Here is a 20,464-nt window from a genome sequence, read left to right as displayed (position 1 = left end):
AGATGTTAAGGTGTTTTGACCATTACTCTATAGGCCTTGAATAGCTGTGTGCCTTACCTTTCAAACTCCCTAGTGATTTTATACCTTTTAAAGTTAATTTTCTGTATTTTTTTCCTCAGAAGTATAACCAGCTACTTTAGTACCTTGAGTAAGTTTTAAAAACTGTGTTCCCTAATCCTAGTTCAGCACATGCCTTCTTTCTCTTCCCCTGCTCCTGTTCTCCCTCTGCCTCCTCCCTCCACTCTTATGAAATCAGTCTCCGGAGTGATCAAACTCAGGAGTGTGGGCTTTGCTACAACGGAATACTCCTCATTTGAATCACTACATGGAGGAGCATTATAGGAAGTCAGCCTTCTCCTGGGTTTTAGCTTAGATAAATTCATGCAATCCCTGCCTTAGTGTTATTATTTTGAGAATGGACTTTAGCATTAGCTGAAAGCCTGGACTGAATGTCCTTTAGTTCCCATCCTGAAGTTCTGTGTGGGCGTGGCTTCTGTGTGACATTGGTGCCTGCGTTTGCTCATGGGCTCCCCACCAGGCTCAATTCTGTGCTTCTCCTGCTATGTCTATGTTTTTTGTTTGTTTGTTTGTTTGTTTTTTGATGCCTCCATTTCAGGCCCTGCTTCCTTTGTGGAAGTCATTTCCAGTACCTCTTGTATGAGTTATCTACGGCTGTATAATGAGTCTCCCAGGATTAATGGCCGAACGCTAGCACGATCATTTGTCACCTCTCATGACTGCTGCGGATAAGGAGTTCTGGAGCGGCTCAGGCAGGTGGTTCTGGTTCCAGATCACCCATGAGGTTAAAATCAGGTGTTGCCTGAGGCCACAGTCATCTGAAGACTTCTCCAGGATTAGAAGGTTGCTCCCCAGGCGGCTCACTCTCACCACTGGCGGTGGGATGCTGGCGTATTGGTTCTTCTCCACGTGGTCCTCTCCGTGGGGCTTCATGAGGGTCACCACAGCATCACCTCCCTTTCCAAAGAGTGAGGGATCCAAGACAGCACGGCTGGAGCTGAGATACCTTTCCTGACCTGGAAATTCTCTGTCGGCTCCACAGGACGGTCCTGATTCACTGTGGTGGGAGACCACGCAAGGGTGCGAGGACAGGATGCCCAGGGGACGTCTCCGAAGCTGGCCACCCCCCTTCTCCTGGTGGTGGCATCTATAGAGTGACTTCTGCCGTGTCTCACCTCCTTTGTCACATATTGTCAGAGCCTCACAGAGTAGCCACTCCTCCACCTGCTGGTTCTTGACTTGTTCAGGGTGAAGGTCAGAAGGCTGAAGCGTGTCGTCCTACCCTTTGGGGAGATGCCTGCTCTGCTCTGGTGTGTGTCGCCTGTCCCCTGACGGGGCAGGCGCACCGGGTCGTGTGTACTGGATCAAGTGGTGTTTCTTGGCTGGTAGCGGTTGTCTTATGTAGGATCAGTGCCAAGTACAAGTCAGTGCTGTAGAAATGCTTTATGATTCATTTAAAAAAATCACTCCAAAGCTTTTTATTGAGTATTTATCTTAAGCTCCCAGGGACTTCCCTAAGCATTAGCGGGTAAAGGAGTAAATACAATTTATAAAGATCTCTGCTTCATAGAATTTACACTCTAGGATATGAGGTGGGAAGCAGAAAATAAGAACAAATTAAAAGTAGCATATGCAGTATATTAGATGATGATCAGAGATACACAGAGAAGTAATTTGGAAAAAGGGAGAGGCAGTTCCTGGGTGTGTCTGTGGGTGGTGGTGGGGTTTGTCTTAGTCCATTCAAGCAGCTGTAACAAAATACCAGGAACTGGGTGCTTGAGAAGCCATAGAAATTTATTTCTTGCTGTTCTGGAGGCTGGAAGTCTGAGATCAGGGTGTCGGGAGGCCACAGACTTCGAATTCTGTCCTCACGTGCAGCAGGAGCGAGGGACCTCTGTGGAGTCTCTGTTATAAGGCAGTAGTCCCATTTACGGTCCTCACAACACCCATTATACCCACGTGCCCTAAGCATCTCCCACGGGCCCCACTTCCCAGTGCCGTCCCCTCGGTGGTTAGGCTGTCATATCTGAATTCAACACATGAATTTTGTGGGACACCAACTTTCAAACCAAGGCAGGAGGAGTGTGTTGACATTTTAAATAGGATACACAGGGGAAAGCTTATATTTGAAGGTACCATTTGAGCAAAGATCAGCAGGAGATGCAGGAAAGAACTAAACATCTCAACATCTATCTCAAGGGAAGGCTCCCGGGCAGAGGAGACAGCAGGTGACCAGGCCCTGGGGTGGGAGTGTGATAACAACAGGATACTTAGGCTGAATTCAGATAATTAGCATCTGTGGAATGAGCCGTTCTGCAGCCTCACCATTCTAGAAAGTGCTATTAGAGATGGCCTCAACAATCCAGCAGACTAACTTCTCCCTTTAGTTCTGCGCTTGTTGAGCACCTACTGTGTGTCAGGCGCCGACCTGGGTATTCTTGGGACGCAACAGCAAGGCGTAGATCCTGCCCGAACGTAACTCAGAGTGTTGTGAAGATGCCCTGCGCCCCTGTACTTTATCAGAGAGAACGTGAGCAATGTCCCGAGAGCAAGTGAAGCCGTTCACGCTGAGAGGAGCGGGGCCATGCCCACTGAAGGTCACAGGCAAAGTTTCATCCATGAGGCAGAACTTATGTGGGCCTTTAGGCGTTGAGTGGAGTTAAAACAATGGTGATGGTAAAGATCCCTGGTAAAATGAATGAAAATAAGCAGATTTCCAAAAGGTCAGGGTCTCTTTCGCCTCCACGGTAGCACTATTATTATTGTTACTAATTTTGTGGCTACATTGTACGTGTTACTGCAGTGAAGGGTTTGGAGTGTACAATTAAAAAAAATTATTTTCCAGTTACAGTTGGCATGCCATATTATATGAGTTTCAGGTGTACGATCTCTTTATTTTTAAATTCTAATTGATATAAATGCAACGTAACAGAACGCATGGGTACCACCTATGCGAACAGCCTAGTGCGAGGAGAAATAGTCAGTCCACTTCTTCCAGGAAGCCCTTCTCATGAGGCCAAAGTTCACATCCTTCAGTTCCACCAACGGGCACTTTGCTCTTTTTCTAGATCCGGTGCTGCCGTAGGCTGTGCTGGTAACTTGCTGAGAACAGGTACAGTGTGTCAGATGCATTTGCTAGAGTTTCTGACCAGTGTTTCCCTGTGTGAAGCCTACCTTCCCGCGCCAGTGAAAGCACTTTTATTAGTAGGGCATCACAAACACAGGGCGTAACCATTTGGGTGTGTGCAATTAGAGGGGGGCAGTGGGGTGAATGGGTGGGGGACTTGCTCGGGAAAGCTTTGCCTACGTCTTAGCTTCACTTGTTTTTCTGAGTCTTGTGGATGGCCAGAAATTTGGGAACTGAATTATTTTATCCGTCTGAACCCCATTCTGCACCCCTCTTGAGCTGTGTGCAGACCAGCAGATCACTTACCTGTTGGAGGTGGAGGATGGTTCTTCAGGCATCACGTACAGAGGCTGCATTGAAAAATTGATGTTCCGGGAAAGTTAGTATTCTTTATATTTTGCACTGGGAAAAAAAGCTTAGGCAAAACCAGGAGTTCTTGTTTCTAGTGATGGGTAGTGAGTGAGGATTTCCTTATACCCGGGAAAGCCAATGAATCGGGTCATCTTGTCCAGTTTTACCTAGATTAAATGCAATTCTTCCGTAATTGCTTCTAAGCCGGAAACAAAGGGATAAGATAAACAGTTTGAATAGAGACTCTGTCCCAGTTTATTAGGGTTTTTCTCTCTGTTTCTCCAGCTTCCTCCCCTTTTTCCTCTCTTATTCTCTCTCCTGTCTAAACCTATTTCCTTCCCCTTCTTCCTTCCCTGTTCTTTCTCTGCTAATTCTCCTTCCTCTCCCTCTCTCTTTGAACCCCAGGCCAATTATATAGGACAAATACAGATGTTCATATCCTGCTGTCCATTGTGGACCTCAGATGGGCTGTAGACCCCTAAAACTGTACCCTAAATTTTGGGCTATCAACATTTGTCCGTTTTTCTGCTGAGAGCATAAAACTTTCCTTAGATTCTCGAAAGAGTCTGTGACTTCCCCCCCCAAAAAGGTTGGGAAACACCGGTCTAAGATTACATAGGAGTCATCTGTCTTCAGGGCTAAATTTGTAGACTTTTCTGAAGAACTTCATGTGGTTCAGCAACCACAGGAGCCAGTCCTAGGAATGCCCGCTCAGCCTTCGAAACTACCAGGAAGACAACCTGCCTTCAGCCCAGTATTTCTTGCAAGGATTAACTAAAGCTGTTAACCAGATGCTAAGCAGGGGTTTCTGTTTGGGGAAAAAGGAGGTTGTAAAGAGATAAGCAGAAACATCCAAGTAAAATGTAAAATGTCTGGGGCTATTTTTAACGACTGGATTGAGGAATAAAAGCTTGTATTTGAATGACAAGTCTCGAATCTCACCACGTGGAAGGTCTCTTCATGAGTTACTCTCTTGCTCATGCTCCTTTGTAATTAAATTGGGAGGCCAGGTATTCATTTACTTTGTTTCTTAATTGCAGTCTTTTTCCTAAGGGGGAAAAAAAAACCCCTTAGTAGTTCTGGACTAAGGCTGTTTGGAGACAACTAGACATGGGCCCTGTCCTCCCTGATGATACAAGAATAAAGTTAGAAAATAGATAAAATATCAATAGGCACAGCATGAAATATACTAATAAGAAAAGTGGTCCCGTACAGTATTTTTACCATGCACAAGTTAAGGTAACTATTTTTGGTAGAATAAAGGACCTTCCCGGTAGCTGTTTCAGGTTTAGAGAGGTGGGACCAGGAACATAATAAATCATAGCGATCTTCCTTCTGATTAGGCCAGTCGGGTTTGGAGCGCTGGCCAGGGCTGTGGGTGGCTGGGGAGGCCGGCTTAGTGTGGATGAACTAAGTGTATGGCGCTGTGTTCACAAGCGGGACAGCAGACAGTAGGCTGTGAGGAGCTGCAGATGGGCAGATGCTGCTGAACTGATGTAGCTCCGGGGCAATGGGACTGCCGGCCTGCCGGAAAGCAGTGACTCAACGCTGGTTGGGCAACAGGGCCTCAGGGAAGTGGGATGGAGGTTTCTGGAGACGAGAAAAGAAAATACTGTCTCATGGCTATTGCTGCCGGGGCAGGGAAGGTGTGCACAGCCGTAGTAACGCCGGGGGGAGATGGGAAGGTGTATGTCATGCCTGGTGGCAGAGGAAACAATGGATTTTGAAATGTTGAGAGGAAACGCAGAGCAGAATTAGCACACGACCGAATGTGCTGAGTAAAGGGTAGCGATGACTCATAACGAAGTCGTTCCAGTTCGCACTGTGGGAGACGTTGGGTGTTGAAATGTTCCAGGGACATGGGACCCAAGGGACCGCCGCGGAGGAGTGGTGAATAGCTAGCTGCATCTTCATCAGGCCAGCCTGAGCTGCTGACCGGAGCATCCGTCTGAGCCATCTGGGTTAGAGGGGGTAGATTCCGGGGTAGAGAGAAAGATGTGCTGGCCATCTGCCTTCAGAGAGTTCCCGGGCCCTCTGGAGAAAGAACCCGATGGCGCTGGGTTCCAAGCAGAGGGACAATTGTCCTCTCCAAGTCTGAGTTCTGGGCTTGTGATGTGTGCTCTTTGGCTACGCGTCCCCTCTTTTGGCATTACTTTCCATTTTCTTTTTCTAAAAAGGATAATGATGATTGTTCTTAAAGTGAAATAATGACTCCTTTGTCTGCCTAGCCATGGCAGTGCTAGAATAGTCTACGAAAGCAGTGTTTACATCTATCCAGCATTAAAGTTTCTTTGGAAATTCATGAGTGAGAATCATAACTTCGGTGAAGAAGAAAATTCTTTCATGCTAATAAATAAGTCTTTTCAGATCAGTCACTTGTCCCACAGATATTTAAGTCAGACTCTCAGCCCTGTGTCCTGCAGCAGGGCCTGAGGCACCAAAAGCAGAACGGAGAGAGCGGTTAATCTCTAGAGTCAGATCACCTGGACTTGGATCTGGGCTCTGCCTCTTACCAATGGTGTGATCGTGGCAGGTTGCCCAGCTCTCGGGCCTCCCTTTCCTGGTCTTTAAAATGGGAATAATATTACAGTACTTATTACCTCCTACTGATGTTGTAGGGATTAAACAAGTTAATATATATTAAGGAAGTATTTAGAACAGTGCCTGGCAATTAGTAAGCACTAAATAAATATTAGCCATAACTGTTATTGCCTTTCTGCAAATTGCTGTATAACTAAATACATAATTTACCAGCTGCCCACAGGGTGAAGGACTAGAGTAAGGCAGAGAGGTTCTGTGTGTGCACCCAGGCGAGAAAGAACAGTGAGGGGGCCTCTGAGGGAAATTATACTGATCACGGGCATTTGTCTAGTTCGTGGAAACATGTAGAATGGTGCCTGGCAGAGTGAGCGCTCAGAATGTTTTAGCTCTTGTTGGTCGACCTTAAGCTGGAACCTTTCACCACGTGAACACTGGATTAGGAATCTATATGAACTAAGGTAGGACGCATAGAAAGAACTTATTAATAATCCACTTTTGTAGTGGCTAATTATGGGCTCAAGGTGACATTAATTGAAGGCATTAATCACTCTTGGCTAAAGCTTTATTGAATCGTTGATAACTTCTTGAAGAGCAATACGCTGGAGTGGCCAGGGCACAGGCTGTGGTTTGTCGGAGTGTGAACCCCAGGTCTGCCGGGTACCGGCTGCGTAACTTTGGGCGACTTATTTAATCTTCTTGCTTCCTTGTCTGAGGAGTGGGGGCAGTACCATTGCCTGCCGTACGTGGTTACTGGGAGGATGAAAGGAGTTAACCCACAAAAGGTGCATGGAGCAATATTTAGCACGTAGTCAATACTCACGGTTAAGTGTTTACTATTTTTACTATTATCATCACCCTATCCTGCCACTCATGACTGAGGGTTAGTTATTTCAGGTTTCAGTCATGCAGGGAGGGGACCACAGGTAGACAGGCCTCTAGCGTCCATTCAGACACGCAGTGGGCCTTCGTGTCATGTGGTTCTGACATGTTCAACTGACTTCTGGCCCTCTCCCCGCCTCCAGGACCCAGCATTACCATTTTTCCTTGAAGAGATTTTTACATCAAACCCTGGCCAAGATTTGCTACCTCCGTTGAAAAATTTTAAAGGGCAAACCCAGTTATCAAATGCTGAGGGATTTAGATGAAGCATACTTACCTGATTTACAAAAATTTCCTTTTCACTTTAGGCATGTTATAGAAATAGCAAATGGCGATATATATGTGGGTCTATCTTATAACTGGTATTTTCCCCATGTGATCTCTCTTTCTAAGAATACACACACACATTATATGTATACACATGTATATGTACATTTGTATATATACATATATGCATATATAGAACATATATTTATGTAGTATAACATCTGTAAAGATACCATGTACTCCTAATTTAAGTTTAATCCCTTCTTTCCCCCTTCCCAGGAATCAGTATCTACCCAGTGCAATGATTTATGCAGAGCATATGGAAATGATTGGGGATCTGCGTTTTGGAGCTGCCTGTCTGCTGGTTTAGATTCACATCTTCTTGGGCTCCTCTGTCCACCCTGCCGTCTTAATCTTGGCCTCTAGCCCCATTGCTCACAGCTGCTCCATTTTGTCCTCAGATGTGAAGGGCTTGCTCTTCACCGCCAGACCGGCAGTGGCTTGTTTTTATTTTCTTGCTGATAGCGAAGAGGTGACGCCGAGCAAACGTGCCAGCTGAGCCTGGCCTTTGACAGGAAGCTGTTTAAATAAAATCAGATGACATGGCACTGGTTCTTCTTACTCCCTGCAGCGTGCACTACTGACCTTACTGGGTGATGTCTTTCTTCTTCAATGAAAGTCAAAGGGCGTGTAAATACAATTTAGGGGAAAACATTTTAACTCAATATCAGAGCCTCAAGCTTTAGAAATTAGAGGGTGTAGAGTGTGTGCTGACACTTGCTTTTTTTAAAAAAAAAAAGATTTTATGTATTTATTTTTAGAGAGAGGGGAAGAGAAGGAGAAAGAGAAGGAGAGGGAGAGAAACATCAACGTGTGATTGCCTCTTGCACTCCCCCTACTGGAGACCTGGCCCGCAACCCAGGCGTGTGCCCTGACTGGGAATCGAACCTGCGACCCTTTGGTTCACAGGCCTGCGCTCAATCCACTGAGCCACACCAGCCAGAGCCTGACATTTGCTTTTGTAGTTTAGCCAATAACACAAACATCTAAAGGTAATTCCCATTCTAAGCCTTTGTGGCCCTACTGAATTTTTTTGCCAGTCAAATAAAAATACGAAAATAAGGGCGGGTGGAAATTATAATACATGTTCTTCTCATTCCCTTTTACTCTATCCTTTGTTAACCTCCTACCTCATAGGTTACATTTCTCATTCGTTTTCTCTAATTTGCTATTTATTTGCACTGAGGGACAGAGTACAAGCCAACACCCAATAGTTCAGAATGAAAGCTCTTTTCTCTAATTTCAGCCGCCACTGGAATGTCGTTCTCACTAAGCTCCTTACCGGCTGACTTTCTTCTCTTAAGTCATTTATCCAATAATGTGACTGGTGGGCCCAATGTCAGTCTACAAATATGTATTGATATGGTTCACAATTGATGGTTTAGAGGAATTATTATGGAAACAAAGTACAGCTCTTTTGTTGCAATAGGTTCTGATGTAATGATTGAATTTCTTGTATACATATTTATTCACCTACATTGTATCAGCCAGCTATGTTACTGCATGGCAAAACAATAAAGCAAACCTCATTAGCTTTAACAACGATCACTTATTATTATAGCTTGCATGTCCGTGCCTTAGCTGGAGGCCGGCGGATTTGGGTGTGGGGAATGGGGTGGGGGGCGGGGGCAGCTGAGTGATTCTGCTGGTTTTAGCTACATGCACTCACATGTCTAAAGCCACCTGGGAGTTGGCTGACTTTAGCCAGGCTACCTGTTTAATGTGTCTGTCATCCTTCTCCTGGGATCAAGAGATTGTTCTCCCATACCCTTCTCATGTAACGCAGAAGTACAGGTGTGTAACTCCAGCTGTGAAAAGTGCACTTTAAGACTCTACTTGTGTGAGGGAGCTAACATCCCCAAAGCAAGTGGTGTGGCCTGTCCCAGGGTGGGCATTAGTCCACAGTAGGAGGTTACAGAATACGTGGGAAAGGATAGGGGTAGCTGGCGGAATGAAGAGCTGGAGCCAGTGATGCAATTTATTACATACACGCTAAGGTGCTCAGTGACTCTTGTTGATCTGAAGGATGCTGAATGGGCCCCTTGGGCCACTGGTTACACTTACCATCCTCAGGCGTAAAGTACTAGAGGAAGAAGCAGGCCATGCCCCTGTGCGAGCATCCAGGTACAACGTATTCCCAGTACAGGCAATTCCGACTAGACAAAGGACTGGTATCTAAAATATATAAAAACTCAATACTCAACAGGAAAAATCCAATTAGAAAATGGGTAAAAGGTAAGAGCAGACATTTCACTGATGAAGATATATAGGCAGCAAATAAGTACCTGGACAGGTTTTCTTTTTTTTTTTTTAAGATTTTATTTATTTATTTTTAGAGAGAGGGGAAGAGAAGGAGAAAGAGAAGGAGAGGGAGAGAAACATCAATGTGTGGTTGCTTCTTGCGCACCCTCTACTGGAGACCTGGCTCGCAACTCAGGCATGTGCCCTGAGTGGGAATCGAACCACCGACCCTTTGGTTCACAGGCCCGTGTTCAATCCACTGAGCCACACCAGCAGGGATGGGAAAGATGTTAATATCATTAGCCCTTAGAGAAATACAAACTAAAGCCACAATGACATATCACTACAAAAAAGCATAAAAGTATTTAAAAACCCCAAAAAGTATAAAAGCATAAAATTTTTTTAAAAAGTCATGTGTTTTGGATTATTCGCTGGAGATACACTTTTGGCATATTTCCTTTTAGTCTTTTTTTTTCTATCACTTTCTTCATTACTAGAGTACAAATTAATATCCAGATTTTTTCTTAATATTTTATTCTAACTCTTTGCCTTGCTATATTAAAAAGGATTAATGCATGTAATATTACTGGATAGATAAATATTCCGTTGTATGGGCGCACCCTAATTTGTTAACCTTGCCCTTGCTCTTTCATGTGCTGGCGATTTTCAGTGTTTTGCGCTGAGAAATAACACAGTCGTGAGCATATTTGTGCACAGATCTTTACCCACATGTTTAGTTGTTCCTTAATGGAAGGACTGCTGGCTGTGAATACAGAGATCCGGGCCCTGCCACTGACGTGCACTGTGCTTGTCTGTCAGCTTCCTCATCTGTGAGATGATGTGATTTGAGCTTGATGGCCTTGAACTTCTAATTCAGAAAAATATCTCTCAAGGTGGAGGGCTAAATTGCTATTTTGGAGTGGAGGCAGGAAGGCAGTCCCGGATGTCAGTCCTCAAAACAGCTCAGGGATGGAGAGGCAGCCTCCGTCTCTCTCGCCTGAAAGGTGCTCAGCTGTCTTTGCGGGAAGTTTTGTTTCATAGTTCAAGGGTCGCAGTTTGTCTGTCTGTCTCCATCTCTGATAGAGCAATGACTTTGTATGTAGAAGTTTTCTTTTAAGATAGGGGCATAGGACACTGAACTTTAAGAATATAAGCTGTCTTGACCCATTTTACGAACGTGCGCATTGTGAGAGTGGCTTAGTTAGTGTGATACTTGTTTAGTTAGTGATACAATTTCGTTACCTGTCTTCGTTGTATTTACTTTGTGTGTGTTTACTTTTGCCTTTTCTTTTGTTTGCCTTGTGACTTAAGTTGCATCACTGCTATAACTTCACGGCCAGGGGACCCGGCCTTGTCTTGATTTCCTGGCATTCGCGTATGGCCTTTCTCTCAGGGGTGTCTTCCGACTGTTAATTTCAGTATATACGAGACTGTGTATTTCATCGAACTCTCTCTCTTCCAGCTTCTGCCAGGGATAAACACTGCCCGGTGTGGACAGTGGAGACATCTGTTGGTCATTGCTGAGTGGAGAAAGCATGGTCTCTGCTCCCTCTCTGTCTCTTTAGCCCTTCCCCACACCTGTCTGCAATGTTTCTTTCTTGCAGGTGACAGTCTTCTAGTCCCTAAGCTCCTTTTCGAAATGGCGTTAGAATCTTCCTCATCCAGCTGCTTCTCTGAGCCGAGCTGGGCCCCCATCCAGCCAGCAGAATTCTGTGTCAAGTACAGTGTGGTCTCCCTCCTCTGGCTGCCACCAAAAGGCCCTTTGTCTCCTTCCCCTCCCCCTCGGCCAGGATGTGGCTCTTTCCACCCCAGAGAGATGGAAATTCCCCCATCATGCCACCACACCCTGCAGCACGTAGAGCTAGTCCGAAAAGCAAAACACCTTCTTGCCCATCTTCATTTTACTTCAGGAAGCACACTGGGCCTGGGATAAGGAAGTCAATTATAAATGGGATTTAGGGGGCAGCTCATTTTCCTTTGTGAATGTGAATCTGAGTCTTTCCTGGGTTGCAAGGCAGTTGCCTATGAAATACCATTTAATAATTGCGAACTCTGGTTTTTAGCTTCTGTGCTCGCTCTTCCCCACCCCTGGCAGCAGCAGGTGACTTCCATGAGACAACCTGGGTCCAATTCTCCAGTGTGAATCCTTTCATAACGTGAACGACTTTGCTCCCCTGAACAGTGAGGATTCACCGAGCGTGTGGTGTGTGAGTGTGGAAATGCCTTCTCCTCATTTTAGTAAAACTGGGGTTAGGTCAGGAAAGCTGATTTTGGAGAATCTCTGACTTCCTGTTCTGCTTCCGTTTGCAATCTTGTCTCTTCCTTTTCTGCCCTCCTCCCTCCTCTTCCCGGGCTGTGCTGAGGGGCCAGGTCTGAAACACACGGAACTGCACGGGGTCCTGGACAAGTGTGTGCTAAGTGGTGGCCGTGCTTTTGTCTGTGCTGTCGTGTGCCTTCGTCGCTAACCCCTGGCCATGTAGTGATCACGGAAGCCAGCCGCAAACCAAGACCCAGACTCGCCCAGATCCAGCTCTTTTCTCTGGAGGAGTCTGCAGTCCATTTCAGCAAGGGGCAGACAGTGGTTACACACTCTGGTTTCCCAGAGGGCAAGGGAAAGTTCTGGAAGTCTAGGGCTGGTTTAAAGCATACGAGGAGTTGTAGGGGAACAAAAGAAGACAACAGACAGAGAGTGAGAAGGAAGAAAACAAAACACAAATACTGTCCTTTGGGAGAAGGGTAGAGATACCTCCTCACCACTGTCTGCGGTTCTCTCTCCGGAGACCCAGTTGCTAGTCATTTGCTTCTTTCTTCCTTATTTTTAAATGTCCTTATTTATTTATTTAGAAATAGATAGTACATGCACTTGGTTTGAAAACCAAAAAGTATAAAACATGACACGTTGAAATTCTCCCAGGTTCCCGCGGGAAGGAAACAGGAAGCCAAGTTTCTTTCTTTGATGGATCCTGGCGGAGTTTCTTCAGGCGTACTTACACCCAAGCGGATGCAAGTACGATTCTTCCTCTGCCATTCCTTCCTTTACCCATTTATCTCCTCTCTCACTCCCTCATTTCATTTCCCTTTAATCTACTCTCAATAATTCTTTGTTGGAGCTTTTTTTTTTTTGAGGAGAAAGATCAGTGGTCCTTTGTCTTACTCATGTGCCCGCAGCCCTGAGCCAGTTCACACGTGTGCTTGTCCTCCTCCCACAGACGACACAGAAAGCGAGAAATGGTACCTGTCGGCAGACTTCCCTTCAGCCACCATCAAGACCGAGCCCATTACGGAGGAGTCGCCCCCAGGACTCGTTCCGTCAGGCACTCTGACCATCACGGCCATCTCTACCCCTTTTGAAAAGGAGGAACCGCCTTTGGAAATGAACACTGGGGTATACTCGACTGTCTTCCATATAAACGGATTAGATCCAGAGAAACAGATTCCTATTCCCCAATAAGGCATCGAATCCGTTTGGAGCCAGTGGCTGTACATGTTGAAGGCTATACAACTATGCCTGCATACGTGCATTAAGGATATGCCGATCTGGTGTCCGCACTGAGGATATAATTTCCTTTAATGGCATTGACCAGAAAAAGTGGTAGCAACTATGATTTCATTTTTTCTATGATCACCATTATGAAATAATTTAAAAAACAGATAGATAGTCATAGTAAAAAAAAAAGGGGGGGGTCGGGAATTTTCCACAGGATTGATTTTTAGTCAGTGGAGAGGGCCTGGTCCCGCTGATGGTGCCATCCCTGGCCTGCAGAGCTGCGGGCTGTCGGGAACGCTAGCTTCGGTGAATGTTTTACCTTCCCGCCGCAGTGCTGAGTTGCAATGACCCAGTTCTGGGACCTCCCACCTACCAATTCTTATCATGCTTCCCATGGAAAGCATGAGAAGTTGGGGATTTTTTTTCCTGACTCGATTCCACACCCCGACAGCAAGTAGAATTTCGCCTGTCGACCCAGGTTGGAGCCAGTCCTCTCTTCCCTCAGCTTAAAGTCTCAGGTGATAAACAGCGACTCCACCTTTAAGTCAGATCCCCTCTGAGCATGTGCAGTCGTCTGCCTGTTCAGGATCTGGTAGCGCAGAGCAGTAGAGCCGCCCCGCTGGGCCGCATGCGCTGTCTCAGTGCGTGCTCGTCGCATTGCATTTATGAGCAGATGAGCGACTGGGCAGAGCATTTCTGCAACCGCTGTCGAGAGCTCCTTGCTCCACGGCTGCCGGAGTCTCTTCATGGGGCCGGCTCCTGGCGGCACACGTTTTAGTTCGGCTGATTTTAAGTATGTGACGAGAAGGGTCAGGGTCGTGGCCTTGCTCCCCGTGCACGGGCCAGATACCTCTCCTCCCTTCCCCACCAAGCATTACCTGGGTAGCTGTCGCTGGCCGTCAGGGAGCCTGGAGAGCACGAAGGAGGTGTGGTTCACCCAGTGCTTACTCAGCACGAACTGGCCTGGGCCTGTGGCTCGTTAAAAATTTCTCAAACTATTTTGTGATACAGTGCATTTCTATTACCATAAAAACAGTAGAAAGTGGACTAGTGAGGGAGCCCCAGGCTTCTAATTTGGGGATCCTGAGGGTTCCATCAGCTGTAGTGCCGGGTTTGGCATCCAGAGGGAGGTTATGGCCAAACCACCTCCCTGTCAAAGCCGCCTGTGCTCAGCCGGGCCTCGGCTGGTGCTGGAGAAGCAGGGCCGCCCCTTGCGAGGCTGATGCAGATGGCAGGGAGCCCCCCTGGGTGTTTCATCAGGTTTGTTACTGGTTTTTAAAAACTGTGTTTGATTCTTCCTCTAGGTTGATTCCTCGTGCCAGACAGTCATCCCTAAGATTAAGCTGGAGCCTCATGAGGTGGATCAGTTCCTCAACTTCTCTTCTAAAGAAGGTCTGTCTCCTTGCCCATGGCCCTTCGGGTCCCCGGGGGCCCCTGCAGGTCTGAAGAGAAAGGGGATGTGGGAGAAAGTGCTGGGGGTCCGTTGGTCCCAAAGACTTAGCTGGCTTCATGAAGTAGCTCAGTTCTTAAAAGCCTTGATTCGAAATACAGATTTTTGAAAGCTCAATATTATCTTCCCATGTACGTACAGGCTTACTTTCCAGCGGAATCTTTTACGTTGCTTTTACTCATAGCCAGGGTGATTTTTCAGAACCTTTCTAGACTGCTGAGACTTAGATGGCGAATAACCCAGCTCCCTGCGCTGGAGTGACATCCCACAGAGGCGAAGGGGCAGCCACCCTGCAGCCACCCATTTCAACAGCTCTCGCTTAAACAAACCCTCGGGGAAATGAACTCCCAATACATCTGTCGCATCAATTCAGTGTCTTTACCAGTTGACTGGGGACGACAGCAGTGGCAAGGGACCTGCTTACTGTTTGCCACGTCCGTGCACCCCATGAGCTTCTTGCCATGTCGTTAGAACTCAGTGTCGTGCTTGAAGTTGTCATAGTTTCACTTTTTTCTGCCTGTATGTCACTTTCTTTCTGACTTCGTTCTTGTAGGAAGCCCGCAGTTAGGAATCCTGACCCCTATGTTGCACAGAGTGTAGCCAAGGTCCCCCTGCCTCATTCATTCAGATCCTCCCACACAAGCCTGCAGCCAGGCTGTGACCTTCCTTTTTGCTGATTCGAGGATAGTCCATTAGCGTGGCCAACGACGAGGAAATTCGTGTGTGCATTTGCCACGGGAGAGGTATGCATGCTGTGGTGCGTGCTTGTGTGCCGTGGTATGTACTTAATTGTACGTGAGCGGTTCTCACGGACACGCAGTCTACCTTCATTCCACTAGAAACCGATTCAGTATTGCTAGGTCAGTTTTCAGTGAGCACCTGATGATGTGCGAAAATTCTTTCCATAGAGTAATTTTTGTTCTTTTTTGCTTTTTAGAAATATACTTTATTGATTATGCTATTACGGTGGTCCCATTTCCCCCTCTTTGTTCCCCTTCGCCCTACACGTCCACTCCCACCCACATTCCCCTTCCCCCTTAGTTCATTCCCATGGGTCATACATGTAAGTTCTTGGCTTCTCCATCTCCTATACTATTCTTAGCCTCCCCCTGTCTATTCTGTACCTACCCTTTTGATTGAGACCATTTAGTCAGGGTTGGCGTTTGCCTTTATTATCTATCAGTCAAAGAGAGAAAGGATTGCATTTAAAAAATGAATGATATTGACTAGTGATTTTTGCACTGAGTGATACACACCCAGGCCTTTCAGCTTCAGGTGTCTCTGTAGGTTTTTTTCCTTTTTATGACACTTGTTACTGGTATCAAATACATGGTGTTCATTTCATTTATGTTGCAATGTGCCTCAGAAAGTGGCGTAACTGTGCTAGCGAATCCCACAGTGGCCCGGGCACCTGGGGTCACGGGAGGAGAGGTGTCTCCAGAGTAAATAGCAGTCCTTCCTCATTGTCCTCACAAACAGAGATCAGGAAACCCAATATCCTTGCGGGCCTCCAGCTTCTCCTCTCCCAGCCCTTTCAGTAACCTGAGAGCGCATTTCAAATGGTATTTAGAAATCGGATACCGAGGGCTGGTGGCCAAGTCAGTAACTCGTACTAGGTAGGAAAGTGGAGGTTCCAGTTTGCTTCAGTTTTCCTGTCATGTCTGGGGTTTTCGTGGGGAGGGGCACCCTCTGCTTGGAAAGGAGAAATGAATTAGAATAATTTGGGCTGTGCCAAGTGACAGGGACGGTGAAGATCTAGGAACCCTTGGCTAGTTCTCAAAATGGCACAGCCCCACGTGGGAGCCGGCCGGAGTCCCTAACAGGTTAGTCTTCTCCTGATTTTTGTTTGTGTATTTGTGTACCACTGTTGAAAGATAAACTGAGGCATATTATAAAAGTTGAGTTTACTGGAGCAAAAATCAATCGCAAATAGGCAGCACCCAACTGGAAGTGGTCAGAAGCGCTCCACTAACCAGCACTCCGGGGAGAGGCTTGGAGGGAAGAGGCAGGAGCGGAGTCAGGAAATTATTGTTGGCTGTGGCCGAAAGCCTGTTTGGCTGCCTGTGATTGGTGTCCTTAGGTTTCAGTTTGGTGACCTTGGCGCATTTACAGCCTTAGATTTTGGTTTGCGTATGTAGGCTGCCTCGACATTAGGGGCACTTCAGTCTAAGGGCCTTCTTGTTTGATTCACTGAACTCCATAAAGTGCCATGTGGACCCGTGGCATTGAGAAACCTCGGTTAACACACACACTGGGGCTCCTTCCCTAGGTGAGCACATATTTACGGCACGTGCCTACCCTCCTTCACTGCCTGAAGCTGTTGGCGGGGTGTTGGCAATAGAAGTATATAGGCTTGTTCTAGAATAGTCTTGAGCTCTAAGAGTGCCCCCATAGACACCAAAAGGCCCAGGGAGCTCTTTGGCAAGACTTCGGCACAGAAAAAGGGAAGCATCTAGCGAAGATTAGCATGTTAGAAAAAGAGAAAAGAAGGGTCGCAGTGAGAGAGAGAATGAAAGGAAAACCGAGTGTGCTGTGAATGGGAACGGGGCACGTGGTCGTGGTCGGAAGGGCATGGCTGAGAGGGGCTCTACCCATCACCATCCCCCAGGTGTTCAAGTATCTCAGCAGGAGAGTGAGCCCCTGGCTGCTGCTTGTCACCTGCAGAGGCAGCTCTGGGCGGGCCGTTTTTCTTCGGTGAGTAGTCCCGCCTCAGAAAGGCCTTTCCGTCGATAGTGCGTCAGGCTTTCTCTGTTTGAAGAAGAGCAGATGGCTGCCTTTCCATGGCCCCACTGACGTAAGAAATGTCCAAACCTGTAAAGAATTTTTATGAGTTTGTCTGAGCCAAACTGATGACAATTGCCAGGAAGCAGAACCTTAACAGACTGAGAAAATGCTCCAGAGAATGGCAGTTTGCAGCTTCTTTTATGCATTCGAATCAAAGGAGGAGATGAAAGGAGGGTTCCGGGAAATCCGCTGGTGGCAGATTTAGGGGCAGGAAAAAGCAAAGTGGGGACATCGCTGGGGCTGGATAAAAGGCAAAACAGAAAGACATGCTTTTTTTGTTGAGGGTGCAGGGTAGCCACACAGAGACGGCATGCATGAGGGGAACAGGGTGACAATGAGGGGTCTGCACTCTGGCGGGGGCGGTCATGCCTTGGAGGCACAGGAAAAGGGAATTACTCTGACACCCCAAAGGTATGCCATGCTAGCTGCATCAGAACAGAGGGAGGCAGAGACTGGCCTTTTCTTAGGAAGCTGTGGGCCTGGGGGGTGAAGACCCTTCGTGTGACCTGCCCCGCTAGGACTTTGCGACCAGACCATCCTGTGAGGTGACTTTCGGCTTGTCAGGCCTGCCACGTGCCCCAGTGGCCCGGCTTGTCAGCCTTATTGCACAGCCCACTTTTCGTTCCCAGCCCCTAGCAATTCCCTGGCGGATCAAGCCCGGGTGTGGGCGGCACCGAGGCGCTGCGCCCAGTTCCGAGCTGCCGCGGTGCTAAACGCTGGGGAGGCCCGGGAGGGCTAGGAGGTGAAAGGCCTACCAAGGCCCTGCCCCTGGGCGGGCTCTCCAGGTGTTTCAGCGGAGCAGAAAGATCCACCATTCTGAAACGGAGTGAGAGCCCAGAGCTTTTTTTTTTGTTTCTGTTTTTGTTTTAAATTAAATTTTATTTTTAAAAATATTTAATTTATTTTTAGAGGGAGGGGAAGGGAAAGACAAAGAGAGGGAGAGAAACATCAATGTGTGGTTGTTTCTCACATGCCCCCCACAGAGGACCTGGCCTGCAACCCAGGCATGTGTCCTGACTGGGAATCGAACCAGGGACCCTTTGGTTCACAGTGAACTCAGAGTGGATTCTCTCTTGAGGCCACCCTGGCTGCCCTGGAGACCGGCGTTTGATACTGACTGATGCTTCCGCCCGGCCCGGAGAGTGTTGTGAGCCTTCCTGAAGACGGGCAGAGGAAGGGCTCAGGTTGCGGGGGAGGCTTTGCAGGAGAGAGCCCGTGCTTATTTTCCAGCGCCCACGCTCTCTCTGCAGATGGATTTAGTATTTTCTGAGTGGGGAATGCCTGGCCTCTCGCCTGCGGGCCCTGCCCCGCACATCCCTCCAGAAACAAGTGAGCTTTTCTCAAACCCTCATGGGCTCTCAGGTTGTTGGTTGTTTCTTTCTTTCTTTCTTTTTTTTTTTTTTAGAACACAGTACATTCACAAGGTTTACAAGTCCAGCTATAGAAATGATACGAAACGAATACAGTGAGAGGTTTGCCAACACTTTCCCTGTCCACCCTGATTTCCCCTGCCCTGAGGTCATCATTTGATTAGTTTCTTATTGAGTCACCAGTGTTTCTTTATGCAGGTGCAAGCAAATATAACTCTGTTCTCTTTTCCTCCTGTTTCACACGAAGGGAGGACTGCTTTATACACTTCTGCACCTTGATTTTTCCTCCCTCTTAACAGTACAGCTGGTATCGGCTCATGGAGATCCCTCATTGTTTTGTTCAGTCGTCCTGCGTTCTGCCGTACGGATGCATGGTTTGTGTATAAATCCTGCTTCGTAGCTCTCTGACGGCTGAAACCTGCCTTCTGTCCCCCAGCCTCCGTGGACCACCTGCACCTGCCGCCCACCCCGCCCAGCAGCCACAGCAGTGACTCGGAGGGCAGCCTGAGCCCCAGCCCGCGCCTGCACCCCTTCGGCCTGCCTCAGACCCACGGCCCCGCCAGGGCCGTGCCGCGGGCCCCCTCCACCCTTTCCAGTTCCCCGCTCCTCACCGCGCCTCATGTAAGTCTGGCTGGATCCCTGGACGCGAACCCGTTTCATTCTGCCAGCTGGACCTTCACCCGGAGTGGCTGCCCTTCAAGGCCACTTGGTTATTATTCTTGTAAGGCAGTTTTAGGTTTAAAGCAGGGTGACCATCTTGAAGAACATTTTTCAGAATGGCTTGTCCTCTCACCTAGTAACACATGTGTCTTTCTGCGCACACCTCCAGTTTTATTCATATGTTTATTTTACGTGGCAATAGCGCGAGGCATAAAAGTATCTGGTTTCCCCTCTGAATTACAGCACACACATTCCCATCCATGTAGGTGTTCCCTATGGTCTACAGTAGGAACGAGCTTCATTTTTAAAGGAGCAATCTTTGAGGAACTTAAAAATCTCTCAGGGATTAAACACTTTGATGTCTAAAGCTCAAAAATGTAGTTTAGCCTTTTTTTTTTTTCCCCAATGATGGGACTTTGACCCCAGTGACAAGTCAGAGGTCACAAGCTATCATTCATCCTTAACGTAAGTAACGGCACCATTCTCCAAACGAAAATAGGACAGAGCATTAATTTCTTATTGTACTGAGGAAGTAGTTGATTCCTGTTAAATCTTAACAGTTACACTCCACTCATTGGATTCATATCATATAGAGAAATTTGACTTAAGTCAGATATTTAAAAATTCTGTGGGAATTATCTACCAGCATAATTCTGAACATTTGAAAGTTTGTGACCCAGGGCAAAGGAATGAACTCTTTCCTCTCTCTCTCTACCTGCTCGACTCTTAACTCGACCTCTCTGATGACAGGCACAGCTTTTCATCCTCTGTCCCTGTGTGTCCTTCCACAGTTTGTCCATGGTACACGCTCGCGGGGGAAATCCCCCTTCTCAGCATCCTGGTGGTTTGCAGATTACCCGGGGGTTGGTGGGGGGGCCCTGGTAACTCTGCTGTGTGTTAGCCTCCGCCCTCTGCAGCTTCAACACCTTACGCCCTCGAGGCAGAGGAGCATCTGCACTTTTCAGAACACTTCCTTCTGCTTGGAATGCCTTCCCCGTCTCGTATAAATCACCTCCTTTCCATCAGCAGGCCCAATCCTACCCTGAGCCTTCCCATGCTACACAAACTCATATAAGTATTATTCCTCCAAATATTTTACACACCTTGAGTTAATATTCCGGCTTAGCATTTCATTGCTCTCATCCTTTTGTGGGAATCGGCGCAGTCTCAGTCTTGATCGGAAGCTGCTGGAGAGACGGAGTTTGTTCTGCGTCCTCCGTGGCACTTAG

At 47.3% G+C, this 20,464-nt stretch overlaps 1 protein-coding gene across 5 annotated transcripts in view; it reads left to right on the top strand.

The window, feature by feature from the left end:
• The window catches only part of CREB3L2 (cAMP responsive element binding protein 3 like 2), a 104,429-nt gene that overhangs the window by 62,760 nt on the left and 21,205 nt on the right, over nt 1-20,464 (top strand). For 4 of the 5 annotated variants that reach the window (XM_045191109.2, XM_045191112.3, XM_045191111.3 and 1 more), the window contains 4 exons: nt 12,399-12,491; nt 12,694-12,869; nt 14,276-14,363; nt 19,012-19,196. In XM_045191109.2, the coding sequence (XP_045047044.2) occupies nt 12,399-12,491; nt 12,694-12,869; nt 14,276-14,363; nt 19,012-19,196 (542 nt within the window). The remainder of the gene's footprint in view (nt 1-12,398; nt 12,492-12,693; nt 12,870-14,275; nt 14,364-19,011; nt 19,197-20,464) is intronic. The other variant, XM_024555013.3, reaches the window with a different exon arrangement.

This window comes from Desmodus rotundus, chromosome 6, assembly GCF_022682495.2.
Source record: "Desmodus rotundus isolate HL8 chromosome 6, HLdesRot8A.1, whole genome shotgun sequence".
NCBI classification, from domain to species: Eukaryota; Metazoa; Chordata; class Mammalia; order Chiroptera; family Phyllostomidae; genus Desmodus; species Desmodus rotundus.
Note: the sequence above shows the minus strand (reverse complement) of the source record. Positions and strands in the feature narration are given on the sequence as shown.